The sequence below is a fragment of the Coregonus clupeaformis genome, chromosome 17 (assembly GCF_020615455.1).
Source record: "Coregonus clupeaformis isolate EN_2021a chromosome 17, ASM2061545v1, whole genome shotgun sequence".
Classification (NCBI taxonomy): domain Eukaryota; kingdom Metazoa; phylum Chordata; class Actinopteri; order Salmoniformes; family Salmonidae; genus Coregonus; species Coregonus clupeaformis.
Window position 1 is genome coordinate 50,510,674 of NC_059208.1, and position 16,130 is coordinate 50,526,803.

Genomic DNA, 16,130 nt, shown 5'->3' on the forward strand with positions numbered 1-16,130 from the left:
CAGTAAGACAATTCTACTGCCAATGTTTGTCTATGGAGATTGCATGGCTGTGTGCTCGATTTTATACACCTGTCAGCAACGGGTGTGGCTGAAATAGCCGAATCCACTAATTTGAAGGGGTGTCCACATACTGTTATATATAGTGTATATTTTATGGTCAAACAAATTAAGGATTTGTAAAAATTCATTCAGCCTCATTTACTCCCACACACAACAATAAATAAAAAATGAACTAGAAACTACTAAGAAAAAATAAAAAAATATTTAAAAAAAGATACCTGTTCAGTGCATCTTGGAATCTGATTGGTTTTGTCCAAGGCAAAACTAACTTCTGAGGTGTAAAGAAAATGCTCTATATTTATCTAAATTAAAAGACAACTGAATAGGTGCTTTCACTTGCTTGATGTAGGTACTATAGCCTACCTCTGTCTTGTAGAACTCTGTACAGTATGTTTTTTTCCTGTTTTATCTTCCACTACTCATTTTCTTAAATCTATCATATAATATAAACATACATAGAAGCATACTATACTTCTGAACACAAAAGCAGGTGAATGCATTGCTTCACTAAGTGGAGGGGGGTTACGTCAGTTGGATCACCAACATTGGCCTACTACAGTGAAGTATTTGCATTGACTTGGGGTTCCTCAACCACCCCTCTCCCCATGCAATAAAAAAATAGTCTCTCCCACAATCCGCCCAAACCCTCTATATAAATCCGTTGAGGTAGAATGAAAACCACCAGACTCAAAGCCCTGCTTCATAATATCAGAGGAGAAAAGCATAGTGTGCTTAAAAAAACAATTTATTTTGAATAAAAAAAACATAAAAAAAGTGATCATACGGACCTCCCGAGTGGCGCAGCGGTCTAAGGCACTGCATCGCAGTGCTAGATGCATCACTACAGACCGGGTTCGATCGGGAGACCCATGAGGCGGCGCACAATTGGCCCAGCATCGTCCGAGTTAGGGGAGGGTTTGGCCGGCTGGGATATCCTTGTCGCATTGCGCTCTAGTGACTCCTTGTAGCGGGCCGGGCGCATGCACGCTGACTACGGTGGCCAGCTGTACGGTGTTTCCTCCGCCACATTGGTGCGTCTGGCTTCCGGGTTAAGAGAGCAGTGTGTCAAGAAGCAGTGCGGCATAGCGGGGTCGTGTTTCGGAAGACGCATGACTCTCGACCTTCGCCTCTCCCGAGTCCGTACGGGAGTTGCAGCGATGGGACAAGACTAACTACCAATTGGGGAGAAAAATAGGTAAAAAGTAAAAATTAAAAAAACATACAAAAAAGTGATCATACATAAAGCAATAGCCACAGCTATCAAAACATGACTGAAAATTAAATTAAGCCCTTTCAAATGACGTCTAACATGTTGCCAGTTAGATTGAGTTTTGAAACATTTCAACTTAAACTAGGGTCTATGGGGGAACATTGGTCAGATTTTTAGAAATATTTATCAATAGATGCCAAAACAACTGCTATCAATTTTAAGTTGAGGTTAAAGGGATACTTCAGGATTTTGGCAATGAGGCCTTTTATCTACTTCCCCAGGGTCAGATGAACTAGTGGATACCATTTCTATGTCTCTGTATGCAGTTTGAAGTTAGTTGCTAACTAGCGCAATTACTAACTAGTCTATGGGCATCTGGTAGCATAGACTTCCAGTCATTGCGCTAACGCTAGTTAGCATTGGCTCGTGAAATTACCTCTAACTTCCTTCATACCGGACACAGAGACATACCAAATGGTATCCACAAATTTGTCTGACTACGGGGAAGTAGATATATGGCCTCATTGCCAAATTCCCGAAGTGTCCCTTTAAGCTATAGAATTGGCATTCTGTTTTTATTTTTAACTGGCCTACAATTTATTTTTGTAGGAACTATACAAATAATACTGCAGCCTGACATCCTCAGGACAAGAATACATTCTCCTTGATGCTTTAATGATAATACAACCCTTTCATTTATATAGTGAAAAAAACATTAAAGAGTCCAGTGTTTGAGCTGTTTCTTTTTCCAGAAAAAAAGCTCCATTCACACATTCTGTAATATTTGTATATGTAAGTTTTTGGGTGTATTTTAAAAAATATGTTTCTGCCATTTTGGGCTCCTAAGATCGGAGAGTCCAGACAAGGAGGAAGAGAAAGATCCGGAAACAGTCACATGACCAGAATCTGGCCTGTAAGTTCAGAAAAAACAATAACACCTCTTAACGTGTCAAGTACCAGCAGCCCTTGCTGCATCAAGGCTTCTTCTTCTTCCTTTTGTCCGTTTTACCTCCAGCTGTCGTCGTGGCAACACTAGGACGCCTGACCTGCTGCACCACAAACCTCCCGTTGGCCTCGCACTGCAGGGTGTATCTCTCTGGGGTCAGGGGTCGTCCTGAGCTGTCCCTGAGCCTGGAGAATATGTCCCTGGAGAGGTCCTCCATGCGCTGGCCCGCGGCGCCAAGAGCCTTGGCCGTGTGCTGCCTCTCCCTAAGCAGCCTGTTCCTCTGGGCTTGCAGCCTCTCCACCTCCTCCTGGAGCCCCGTGATGGCATCCAGTTTGCGCTTGCGGCAGTTCTGCGCCGCCAGCTTGTTCTTCCCTCGACGGCGGATGTCCCTCAGGAGGGCAACCTGGGCGGGCGAGAGGCCACGCCCCTCCAGGAGCTCCAGGAACTCCTCCACGGGCATGCTGACGATCTCCGTCGCCGAGAACGGGACATGAAGCGCCCGGGTGCGGAGTTGGTCGCGGCTAAGCTCCCGGTCTTCGTTATCTTCCCCGTCGTCGTCTTCATCGCTGAAAGGCTCCTCTTTGATGGCTTTGTGGGGGAACGTGGTGGCTGACGGTTGGGAGAAGGCTGGGGAGGAGTAGCTGTGGTCGTGCCACACGCTCTCGCTGAGATCCACAGGCGACCATGTGTTGTAGTCGTCAATGCACTTGGAGGGGAGGGAGTCCACCTCGCTGCTGTAGCCCGTAGCCCCACCCTCGTCCTCAAAAAATGAACTGGAAGACGATGACGACACCTCAGATGCACCTGGGGAGTCAAGTGTACATACGAATATGTAAGCTACTTTACATTGTTTAGAATGTTGCAGATATGTGATATACAGTACCTTCGGAAAGTATTCAGACCCCTTGACTTTTTCCACATTTCGTTACATTAGACTTATTCTAAATTGGAATAAAAAAATAAAAACCTAATTAATCTAAACACAATAACCCATAATTACAAAGCGAAAACAGGGTTTAGACATTTTTGCAAAAAAATAAAAATACCTTATTTACATAAGTATTCAGACCCTTTTCTATGAGACTCGAAATTGAGGTCAGATGCATCCTGTTTCCATTGATCATCCTTGATGTTTCTACAACTTGATTGGAGTCCACCTGTGGTAAATTCAATTGATTGGACATGATTTGGAAAGGCACACACCAGTCTATATAAGGTCCCATAGTTGAGAGTGCATGTCAGAGCAAAAACCAAGCCATCAGGTCGAAGGAATTGTCCGTAGAGCTCAGAGACAGGATTGTCTCGAGGCACAGATCTGGGGAAGGGTACCAAAAATGTCTGCAGCATTGAAGGTCCCCAAGAACACAGTGGCCTCCATCATTCTTAAATGGAATACGTTTGGAACCACCAAGACTCTTCCTAGAGCTGGCCATCCGGACAAACTGAGCAATCGGGGGAGAAGGGCCTTGGTCAAGGAGATGACCAATAATCTGATGGTCACTCTGACAGAGCTCCAGAGTTCCTCTGTGTAGATGGGAGAACCTTCCAGAAGGACAACCATCTCTGCAGCACTCCACCAATCAGGCCTGTATGGTAGAGTGGCCAGACGGAAGCCACTCCTCAGTAAAAGGCACATGACAGCCCGCTTTGAGTTTGCCAAAAGGCACCTAAAGACTCTCAGACCATGAGACAAGATTCTCTGGTTTGATGAAACCAAGATTGACCTCTTTGGCCTGATTGCCAAGCGCCACGTCTGGAGGAAACCTGCCACCATCCCTACGGTGAAGCATGTTGATGCCAGCATCATGCTGAGGGGATGTTTTTTAGCGACAGGGACTGGGAGACTAGTCAGGATCGAGGCAAAGCTGGACGGAGCAAAGTACAGAGAGATCCTTCATGAAAACCTGCTCCAGCGCGCTCAGGACCTCAGACTGGGGCGAAGGTTCACCTTCCAACAGGACATCGACCCTAAGCACACAGCTAAGACAACGCAGGAGTGCCTTCTGGACAAGTCTCTGAATGTCCTTGAGATGCCCAGCCACACCCGGACTTGAACCCGATCGAACATCTCTGGCGAGACTTGAAAATAGCTGTGCAGCGACATGCCCTATCCAACCTGACAGAGCTTGAGAGGATCTGCCGAGAAGAATGGAAGAAACTCCCCAAATACAGGTGTGCCAAGCTTGTAGCGTCATACCCAAGAAGACGAGGCTATAATCGCTGTCAAAGGTGCTTCAACAAATACTAAGTAAAGGGTCTGAATACTTACGTAAATACGATAGTTTTATTTTATACATTTGCAAAAATGTTTTTGCTTTGTCATTATGGGGTATTGTGTGTAGATTGATGAATTATTTTATTTATTTAATCCATTTTAGAATAAGGCTGTAACAAAATGTGGAAAAAAGGGAAGGGTTCTGAATACTTTCAGAGTGTACATATATATATATATATATATATATGTGTATATATATATATATATATATATATATATATATATATATATACACAATATTATAATATATATATATAATGTGAATATATATATATATATATATATATATATATGTACACACACACACACACACACACAGTACCAGTCAAAAGTTGACACACCTACTCATTCCAGGGTTTTTCTTTATTTTTACTATTTTCTACATTGTACAATAATAGTGAAGACATCAAAACTATAAAATAACGCACATGGAATCATGTAGTAACCAAAAAAGTGTTAAACAACTCAAAATATATTTTATATTTGAGATTCTTCAAATAGCCACCCTTTGCCTTGATGACAGCTTTGCACATTCTTGGCATTCTCTCAACCAGCTTCACCTGGAATTCTTTTCCAACAGTCTTGAAGGAGTTCCCACATATGCTGAGCACTTGTTGGCTGCTTTTCCTTCACTATGCGGTCCGACTCATCCCAAAACATCTCAATAGGGTTGAGGTCGGGGGATTGTGGAGCCCAGGTCATCTGATGCAGCATTCCATCACTCTCCTTCTTGGTAAAATAGCCCTTACACAGCCTGGAGGTGTGTTGGGTCATTGTCCTGTTGAAAAACAAATGATAGTCCCACTAAGCCCAAACCAGATGGGATGGCGTATCGCTGCAGAATGCTGTGGTAGCCATGCTGGTTAAATGTGCCTTGAATTCTAAATAAATCAGACAGTGTCACCAGCAAAGCACCCCCACACCTTAACACCTCCTCCTCCATGCTTTACGGTGGAAATACACATGAAGAGATCATCCGTTCACCCAAACCGCATCTCACAAAGACACGGCGGTTGGAACCAAAAATCTCAAATTTGAACTCCAGACCAAAGGACAAGTTTCCACCAGTCTAATGTCCATTGCTCGTGTTTCTTGGCCCAAGCAAGTCTCTTCTTATTATTGGTGGCCTTTAGTAGTGGTTTCTTTGCAGCAATTCGACCATGAAGGCCTGATTCACACAGTCTCCTCTGAACAATTGATGTTGAGATGTGTCTGTAACTTGAACTAAGCATTTATTTGGGCTGTAATTTCTGAGGGTGGTAACTGAAATGAACTTATCCTCTGCAGCAGAGGTAACTCTGGGTCTTCCATTCCTGTGGCGGTCCTCATGAGAGCCAGTTTCATCATAGCGCTTGATGGTTTTTGCGACTGCACTTGAAGAAATGTTCAAAGTTCTTGAAATGTTCCGTATTGACTGACCTTCATGTCATAAAGTGATGATGGACTGTCGTTTCGCTTTGCTTATTTGAGCTGTTCTTGCCATAATATGGACTTGGTCTTTTATCAAATAGGGTTATCTTCTGTATACCCCCCCTTCACAACTGATTGCCTCAAACGCATTGAGGAAAGAAATTCCACAAATTAACTTTTAAGAAGGCACACCTGTTAATTGAAATGCATTCCAGGTGACTACCTCATGAAGCTGGTTGAGAGAATGCCAAGAGTGTGCAATGCTGTCATCAAGGCAAAGGGTGGCTATTTGAAGAATCTCAAATATAAAATATATTTTGATTTGTTTAACACTTTTTTGGTTACTACATGATTCCATATGTGTTATTTCATAGTTTTGATGTCTTCACTATTATTCTACAATATAAAAAAGAAAGAAAAACACTTGAATTAGTAGTTGTCCAAACTTTTGACTGGTAGTATATACACTGCTCAAAAAAATAAAGGGAACACTTAAACAACACAATGTAACTCCAAGTCAATCACACTTCTGTGAAATCAAACTGTCCACTTAGGAAGCAACACTGATTGACAATACATTTCACATGCTCTTGTGCAAATGGTATAGACAACAGGTGGAAATTATAGGCAATTAGCAAGACACCCCCAATAAAGGACTGGTTTTGCAGGTAGTGACCACAGACCACTTCTCAGTTCCTATGCTTCCTGGCTGATGTTTTGGTCACTTTTGAATGCTGGCGGTGCTTTCACTCTAGTGGTAGCATGAGACGGAGTCTACAACCCACACAAGTGGCTCAGGTAGTGCAGCTCATCCAGGATGGTACATCAATGCAAGCTGTGGCAAGAAGGTTTGCTGTGTCTGTCAGCGTAGTGTCCAGAGCATGGAGGCGCTACCAGGAGACGTGGAGGAGGCCGTAGGAGGGCAACAACCCAGCAGCAGGACTGCTACCTCCGCCTTTGTGCAAGGAGGAGCACTGCCAGAGCCCTGCAAAATGACCTCCAGCAGGCCACAAATGTGCATGTGTCTGCTCAAACGGTCAGAAACAGACTCCATGAGGGTGGTATGAGGGCCCGACGTCCACAGTTGGGGGTTGTGCTTACAGCCCAACACCGTGCAGGACGTTTGGCATTTGCCAGAGAACACCAAGACTGGCAAATTCGCCACTGGCGCCCTGTGCTCTTCACAGATGAAAGCAGGTTCACACTGAGCACATGTGACAGACGTGACAGAGTCTGGAGACGCCGTGGAGAACGTTCTGCTGCCTGCAACATCCTCCAGCATGACCGGTTTGGCGGTGGGTCAGTCATGGTGTGGGGTGGCATTTCTTTGGGGGCCGCACAGCCCTCCATGTGCTCGCCAGAGGTAGCCTGACTGCCATTAGGCACCGAGATGAGATCCTCAGACCCCTTGTGAGACCATATGCTGGTGCGGTTGGCCCTGGGTTCCTCCTAATGCAAGACAATGCTAGACCTCATGTGGCTGGAGTGTGTCAGCAGTTCCTGCAAGAGGAAGGCATTGATGCTATGGACTGGCCCGCCCGTTCCCCAGACCTGAATCCAATTGAGCACATCTGGCACATCATGTCTCACTCCATCCACCAACGCCACGTTGCACCACAGACTGTCCAGGAGTTGGCGGATGCTTTAGTCCAGGTCTGGGAGGAGATCCCTCAGGAGACCATCCGCCACCTCATCAGGAGCATGCCCAGGCGTTGTAGGGAGGTCATACAGGCACGTGGAGGCCACACACACTACTGAGCCTCATTTTGACTTGTTTTAAGGACATTACGTCAAAGTTGGATCAGCCTGTAGTGTGGTTTTCCACTTTAATTTTGAGGGTGACTCCAAATCCAGACCTCCATGGGTTGATAAATTTGATTTCCATTGATAATTTGTGTGTGATTTTGTTGTCAGCACACTCAACTATGTAAAGAAAAAAGTTTTTAATAAGATTATTTCATTCATTCAGATCTAGGATGTGTTATTTTAGTGTTCCCTTTATTTTTTTTGAGCAGTGTATATATAGCACAACAGAGGATCATCATGTCCCCTCTCCACAATGCATTACTATCTGAACCAGTGTTAGCCCTATTTTCTTTAAGCAGCGGTTGCAATGGTCGTGGAAGGGAAGGTTTGTGGGCGTGGCTTAAATCAGTCCAGAATTAATTTCATGCAATTCTACACCACTTGCCATGGCTATTTCTGTGTTCTTATGGTCAAACATTACAACAGAACCAATGGGGACCCCGATCGGGGCCCCTGGGATGTACCCTGTGTGGCCAGTCAGTAATCTAGCCATGGCAAAAATACTCCTAAATTCATTATTTTGGGAATTATCGATTCTCCCCTACAGTGTAGCTTTAATTTAGGTTATTTCTAGTTCTCAATGATTATATTATTTAGAATTATATAGGTCAATTATTTTCTCTACATTCTTTCTGTCTGGGTTCAGTCATTTAAGTATTTTTTTGTTGTTCGTGTGGCGGCAACAATTTAGCAGCAGCAGTACAGGGGAAACACTGAACATTGCACCTCCCTAAAGCAGCCCCAGAAGTCTTCCAACTCACCTGGGGAGTCTGGGCCTTGAGAGCTGCTCTCCAGAGAAAGGCCGGAGTCTGAGTCGAGGTCCTCCAGGACACGAGGGTAGATGCCCTGTAGGATCCCCAGTAGCTGGGCGTCCATGGTGTCCAAGCAGCCCTCCAGCCCCAGCAGGTTGATCTGGTCAAACACCGCCTCGTCCAAATAGCCTTCAAGTGCACCATGGGACGATGACCCGTTTCGCGTTCCGTTGACCACAGCGGCATACGGTAGTACGGCCAGCCCTGTGGTCGTACCGGGCGAAGAGTCGGAGTGGGAGGAGTTTGTGGACTCGAGTCGGAAGAGGGGCCCTCTTGGTTGCCGGGCCACCAGGGTCCTGACTCCACCCCTCGGGGGGATCATGTCGTAGACAGAGCCTGTTACTATGGCATCGCGGAGACTGACGTCCTGGCTGATGGCGCTGGAGATGTTGGCGTCGAGGTCAGACAGCTGCTGAGGAACCAGCGGGTGTAAATCCTGGAGAACACACACACACACACACATTATAAAAGGCACGGAGATAAACACACCCTGACATACACAGTAGCTCAAAGGAAAATCACAGTAACACACAGGTAAATCCTAAAACCCTTGGAGTTCGAAACCATTATTAGATAACTGACCTTTTCAAATTGACTTCTCTTTTCACAAATATCACCATGACATCATCAAGGGATACCACTTACGTCAAATTCGTAGATGGGTAGGGACAGGAATTGGCTCCAGTGCTGGTCGATGTCAGGGGGAGGGGGGTCTTCAGGGCTGGAGAGAGGGGCTCCGCTACTTAACAAACCCTGGAATCAACAACACACAGTGAACAAATCCTCACACACACTGGAAAATCTGTGATGAATAACTTGACACGCACACAATGAAAACATGACAAGGCAAGCGCCTATTATAAACACACAAAACATGAGGGTCATCACACACAGAGCAAATAGTATGTTAAACAAAGGCACGCCTATAGAGCTGAACGTTTACTCTAGCTAGCTAGCCTACATTCCAAGACAGAATTAATTCTCATCGCTGTATGTACCTCATGTTCTAGTGTGGAACTGAGAGTCAGCTGGGTCAGGGAAACAGGTTCCGCTCTGCCTTCATCCTCATCCTCTTCCATCCGCCCCTTCAGTGCCTCAACCTCCTGATAACAGGAAAGACCAATAGAAAGAAGGGTCGACCAGAATACATTTAGGAACGGACCACGTTTCCATCCACAGTTTTTATACCTTTACAAAAACAATCACGACAGCTGTGATGGACAATTTTATAAATGCCAACAGATCATTTGTTTGTTCGACATGGTGGGATATTTTTGTGTCTAAAATAAATTATGGGAGAAATGGCGGTGGAAACGCCTTGATGCGCAAATATTGATATATACTGAACAAATATATAAACGCAACATGTAAAGTGTTGGTCCCATGTTTCTTGAGCTGAAATAAAATATCCCAGAAATTTTCCATACGCACAAAAAGGTTATTTCTCGCAAATTCTGTGCCAAAATTTGTTTACATCCCTGTTGGTGAGCATTTCTCCTTTGCCAAGATAATCCATCCACCTGACAGTTGTGGCATATCAACAAGCATGATCATTACACAGGTGCACCCTGTACTCTGGAAAATAAAAGGCCACTCTAAAATGTGCAGTTTTGTCACACAACACAATGCCACAGATGTCTCTAGTTTTAAGGGAGCGTGCCTTTAGAGAATTTGGCAGTACGTCCAACCGGCCTCAAAACCGAAGACCAAGTGTAACCACACCAGCCCAGGACCTCCACATCCGGCGTCTTCACCTGCGGGATTGTCTGAGACCAGCCACCCGGACAGCTGATGAAACTGAGGAGCATTTCTGTCTGTAATAAAGCCCTTTTGTGGGGAAAAACTTTCTGATTGTCTGGGCCTGGCTCCCCAGTGGGTGGGCCTATGCCCTCCCAGGCCCACCCATGGCTGTGCCCCTGCACAGTCATGTGAAATCCATATATTAGGGCCTAATAAATGTATTTCAAGTGGCTGATTTCCTTCTATGAACTGTAATTCAGTAAAATCTTGGAAATTGTTGCATTTATATTTTTTTTCAGTATAATAACCATCATATTGAAGTAAACTTGGAGTCATGCGATGACATGTGTGTTCCTCCCACTACGACTCGGGAAACCATGCAGTTTATTAAGCTACAGATTAAATAATTTCATCACGCACCGATTTTTATCCGCAACAAGTCAATTTGGTGGAAACACACCACTGGTGGGAAAATGAGCATATTTTCTTTATGTGAATTCTAGAATTTCCGCATGAAAATATGTTGTCAATTGAATGCAAACCTAGCTATTGAGAGGTAGAGAGAAAGAAAAATGTGGGGAGATACTGCGGGAGTCCAGAGAAATGGGGTAGAAGATGAAGGTGGGGAGAAAGAGAGAATGGGACAAAGAAAGACAGCTTTGTAAGCCATTGTGATTAAACCAACTGTTATAGGCCTATTCAAGGTTGAGTGAGTCCAGCAGCCTAGCAATCATCTCCTAAGAAGAATGTCTGAAACATTGCAACAATGCCCCTTATATTGTAGCCTTATAGGAGGAAAGGTTTAGGCATCTGCTTTCTGCTACAATGAACCAATTGTGACTGTTAAATAACTCAGGCTCCACTTAACTCAAACCAAACTTTATTTGTCACATGCGCCGAATACAACAGGTGTAGACCTTAACGTGAAATGCTTACAGGGAACTGTTAACGGTAGCTAACTCTGTTCCGTACATATGTGGGCAACCGCGGCATTCATACGAGGCTGCAATGAAAACTAATGGGACTGTAGCGACTGTGTCCGGGGTGTGAACTAAGTTTCGATTCAGCGTTGCTTGACATGGTAATGGACCAATAGTGTTGGAGAAAAGTTGGAAAAAAACCTGACCCCGCTGACACTGTACGTTAAAGTGTGACATGTCATTCTGTGCCGTCCAGCCTCTGTCCACCAGGTGTAACGCTTCTCTCGCAGATTCAAAACAAGAAATTATCAATGGTGAGTGTAAAGTGAATTACTCGTGAGTTCATCAATAGTTAATTCAATCAATTGTTAATTTTTCACATAATCCCTGCGAGCCATGACTCTCAAAAACCGTGACACCCACAGTTTAATTGTGAAGATAAATTTAGCACCACCCTAAAAACCCTATTCAAATTCGACACAAACCTTCAAATAGGTATGTAATGAGACATTACGTTTTATTTTCATTTTAGAGGTGATAAGTTGGACAAATCGGGTGAAAAAAGCTGGTTCCCCACACGACATATCTCCCCCTTTCACTATGATGCAGTAGCTTTCGCTTCCCCACCCACCATTTTTTTAATGCAGAGACGGGCAACATGAAGGTCTCGTCATTGATGTTGCTGGAAAGGGGTGAAATTGTGCTTTACAATGGTATTCATATTACAGTTGACCTGGAAGTATTACATTTTTGGGGCGCTAATGTACAAAAGTGTGTTAGCTACCGTTAATGCTTACAGGGAACTGTTACTGCACTGCTGTTAACCACAACGGTTATCAATCTGTTGGCAACTGTGGTTGCGGTTGTTCAACAGGTTGATGCATGAACTTGTGTTTCAACCGTGTGTGTGTGTCTAGAGCCACAAGAGGATTTAGACCCAGGAATGTGTGTGAGCAGGTGTGTGTGAGTGTAGCCTACATAAATGGGGTGTTACACAATACAAATCTCCCGACAGCAGCAATTGAATTCATGGGAGATAAGATAACCTGGCCTTCGCATTAGACACTCCAGAGCTATAAGGAGCCACTACAACAGTGTTCTTCACTGCAGGTCTTTGGCCCACAAAAACTCACCCAAGGACCAAAGAGATAATAGTAATTCAATTCCCCAACTTAACAGGGTTTCCAGAACTCCATGACTGTCACAGCCCTACAAATACACAGCTGAAACCTACAACATTAGGCTAATGATAGGGTAGTAAATTAAACTTCTGGGATTGACACACCTATAAAGTCCCAGACAAAGAATCGAAATAAATATATCTAAATAAATAGAATCCTCCTTGACTAGACTTTCCCTGAAGTGCCAGCTGTATTAGAGGACCACTGGTTTTGTATAAGCAAAACGGGGGTAGGTACTAAGCCCTTACTTCCCTGCCTATTCTCCTGGCCCACAGCTGGCGAACAAGGGTAAAGTGAATGGTAAAATTACAGATTCAACAACATTAACTAGCCTCAGGGAATTACATCCACCCAGCCTGCAGCTGTTCCGTCTCTCACCTCCTCAACCCCTTGGAGATTAATTACTTCCTGGAGAAAGACTAAGACAAAGGTAGATAACCATGAATCCTTAGTGCAGCACTTTACAGACCTGTTATCCACCCCCCCAGTTAGCCTTAAAACTGCAACATTTTCTTTGCCCCCCCATTACAAAATGTGTAGAATTGCTGGAAATAAGCTTTAAAAACGGCAAAAGTCTTTCCACCAACAAGAGGGGTGTGAACAGTTTGTGTCCCAAATGGCACCATACAGTATTCCCTATGTAGTGCATTACTTTTGACATATAGACCCTGGTCAAAAGTCTAAAATAGTGCACTATATAGCAAAATAGGGGCCTATTTGGGACACATCAAGTGCTCCTCTGTAGCTCAATTGGTAGAGCATGGCACTTGTAACGCCAGGGTAGTGGGTTCGATCCCCGGGACCACCCATACGTAAAAATGTACGCACACATGACTGTAAGTCGCTTTGGATAAAAGCGTCTGCTAAATGGCATATTATTATTATGAACAGTGCTTGCGCCCATAGAAATAGACGTGCGCGTGCGCACCCGGAGGCCGCCAGATGTCCCCCAATGCTGGAAGGGGGACCCCGATTGAAAAAGTTTGGGAACCCCTGAGTTAGCCAACTAGTATATGCCTATCACAATACACTTCTCATTCCCACTGTCAGCTAGCTACACTTGTTGAGTAGCTAAAGGCCTGGTGGTTAGCATTTCGTCACAATAACTTCACTGGCAACACATTAGGTAGCTTTTAGCAGATAAAGTTAATGCCATCTCGCTGCAGCACTCGCCTCATTGGGTATCTCGCAGGCTCCAGTGCTGGGATAAGGCCCCGGCTCACTTAGCTGGGCGGCAGTATGGCTTTCGTCGACTGCGAGAAGTTCAGTGTCGTTGGCCTCTTCCCCGGTACTCTCTGACAACAGCCCCACGCTAACATTAATGTTGCTCGTGCTGTTTGGTGGCTCTCGGAACTCCGAGCTGTCAGGTACTTGGTGCACGAGCCATGCGCTCAACTGCGTAGGGAACCGGATGGGCGACCCAAGCGCCCTCACCTCATCCAGGAGCCGACGGCAGGCGAAGAAATAGTCCAACTCGGGACATTTGGGGTGCACACTGTACCCGTCCCAATTGTCCCTCAAACTGTGAAACGGTGTCTGGATGTAGGCTGAGCTAGGACCGTTGTTAATCTCTAGCGGTGAGTAGTAGCCGTTCAAGTAACTGTCGACATCCACGCGAACTCCGATCAAACTGAGTAAGATCGTAAATTGGATCAGTCCTTCTGTGAAGTATTTCTTCACGTTTTGCATATTTTAAACACTTTTTGAGAAACGCTGGTCCCAGAGTTCCCTTTAGACTACTAAACAAAGAAAATGCCAAACAAAAAGAACACGCGTTCCCTTTCCCAGTCAGACAAAGAGGTCCGCCTGACTGTACCCGGCCGGCGAAAGCTTTAGCTAGCTAGCTACTGCACTACCGGTTTCTGATAACTTCCTGACAGAGACATGTCCTCAAACGAAGAACTGTCCCACAATCGCATACAATAAATCATTTAAACATAGATAAAACTATGATCTACGGGAATCTCCCGTTTATGTCGTGTTACAAGCGAATTACAATACAAAGTAAATATCCCGAATCTGTTATTTCACTCCCTATCAGCTGCAAGGAGACTTGGGGAGGGATTTGCATAATTCGCACAAAACTAGGACCAAAGCTTCCATCGCAACAGGCTCCGATTGGTTGAAATGTATTATTTTATGGAGTGAGCCAATCGTAGCGTCCCACCGGCTGTTAGTTGAATGCAAAATATCGCCACAAACAAGACACACAGCCTTATGTACATACATTTATACTTAGAAATGGTGCTTAAAACACATGTTATTCAATCGTGCATTATCTGAAACAGTGTATCGCAAGAACATGACCGTTATTTTAAAATGGGACCTTGTTGTCAGGGGCGGGACCGCGACGGTACTTCCGGTGACAAAAAAATAAGTTTGACCCACTGACCTACTTCGGGTGTAGACCTACCATATCAATGAATAAACCAATTTTGAATTAATGGAGAAGTTCAAAGTTACCCAACTACAAGATAGCAAAATACTTTTAGGCCTTTTAAACTCATCATTACACAATGGATACAGTTACATATTATTTTTGATGATATATCATATCATATTTTATTGACAATATCACAATGTTATTTTTTGCACTGGTTGGCTGCACCAAAACGCCAGTATTTGTCCTTCATAGCTTGTTCTCCATCTTCTTTTTAAATAGGGAGACAATTTGTTTGAAGCACTTTTAGTTCCATGACTGATCAAAACTCGTTTTCTCATGGCTCTCTCTTGTCCCTCTGCAGCAGACATATGGTGAGCAATATGTTTGGAACATCGAATCGCAATAAAATCACAGTATTGAATCGCAATACATTTACAATCGTGAGAATTACAATACATATCGTATTGGCACCAAAGTATCGTGATAACATCGTATTGTGAGGTCCCTGGCAATTCCCAACCCTAACCAACAGGTCTTGTTGATCTTGTGAACTCAACTTATGCAAATTAATTCAAACATGCTTCAATAAAGTATTTGTTATGAATGATAATGACTTAATCCTCTTCATACTTATGTGGAACATAAGGCTTACAAGAGAGTGCCACTGTTACTAATCTTTTGTCTGTCTAAAATACTGATGGTGAGAAAAGGAAAAGAGGAAAGACTAAATTGTCTAGGCCTGTATAAAATGTTGAACAATTGTATAATACATTGTTCTTTAAAGGTAGAGACAGGGTAATAGTAGGCCTAACTACAGTAAGTAGAATAGTCAAATGTTTGGTTTGAAAGTACCTCACTGCCTAGTGCCATCCTCTCTTGCTTGGTCAGTCCAGCCCAGCCCTGACAACATGGTCATCACTAGTAACCGGCAATTATTTATATATACACTAGATGACTGATAGGGGGCGCTGTGTTGAAACCACAGTGCTTCCATCTTGGCACCACTTTGTCCTTAAAATTAATTGAAATACTGTAGAATTCCATTCATTCCTATGGAGGACTGCTCCTACTGGGGAGTGTCAATATGGCTTCCAGGCCTCTCAATGGCGAGCAGATGGCGATGAATGTTGTTCTGTAGCTTCATCGAGAACCAGCCTTACTTGATTTGGGCGGCAGGTAGCTTAGTGGTTAAGAGCGTTGTGCCAGTAACCGAAAGGTCGCTGGTTCTAATCCCCGAGCCGACTAGGTGAAAAATCTGTCGATGTGCCCTTGAGCAAGGCACTTAACCCTAATTGCTCCTGTAAGTCGCTCTGGATAAGAGCGTCTGCTAAATGACTAAAATGGAGGTATGGCTACGCAAGACTTAGTCGATTAAACTCAACTCCAC

At 44.3% G+C, this 16,130-nt stretch overlaps 1 protein-coding gene across 1 annotated transcript; it reads right to left on the reverse strand.

The window, feature by feature from the left end:
* Nucleotides 1-1,227: 1,227 nt before the first annotated feature.
* On the reverse strand, nucleotides 1,228-14,395 carry LOC121586678 (endoplasmic reticulum membrane sensor NFE2L1-like). The gene is made up of 5 exons (XM_041903594.2): nucleotides 13,534-14,395; nucleotides 9,518-9,622; nucleotides 9,165-9,272; nucleotides 8,469-8,955; nucleotides 1,228-3,020 (listed from the first exon to the last, which is right to left on the reverse strand). The coding sequence occupies exons 1-5, from the start codon at nucleotides 14,047-14,049 to the stop codon at nucleotides 2,245-2,247; spliced, it is 1,992 nt and encodes a 663-aa protein (XP_041759528.1). The 5' UTR covers nucleotides 14,050-14,395; the 3' UTR covers nucleotides 1,228-2,244.
* Nucleotides 14,396-16,130: the final 1,735 nt, after the last annotated feature.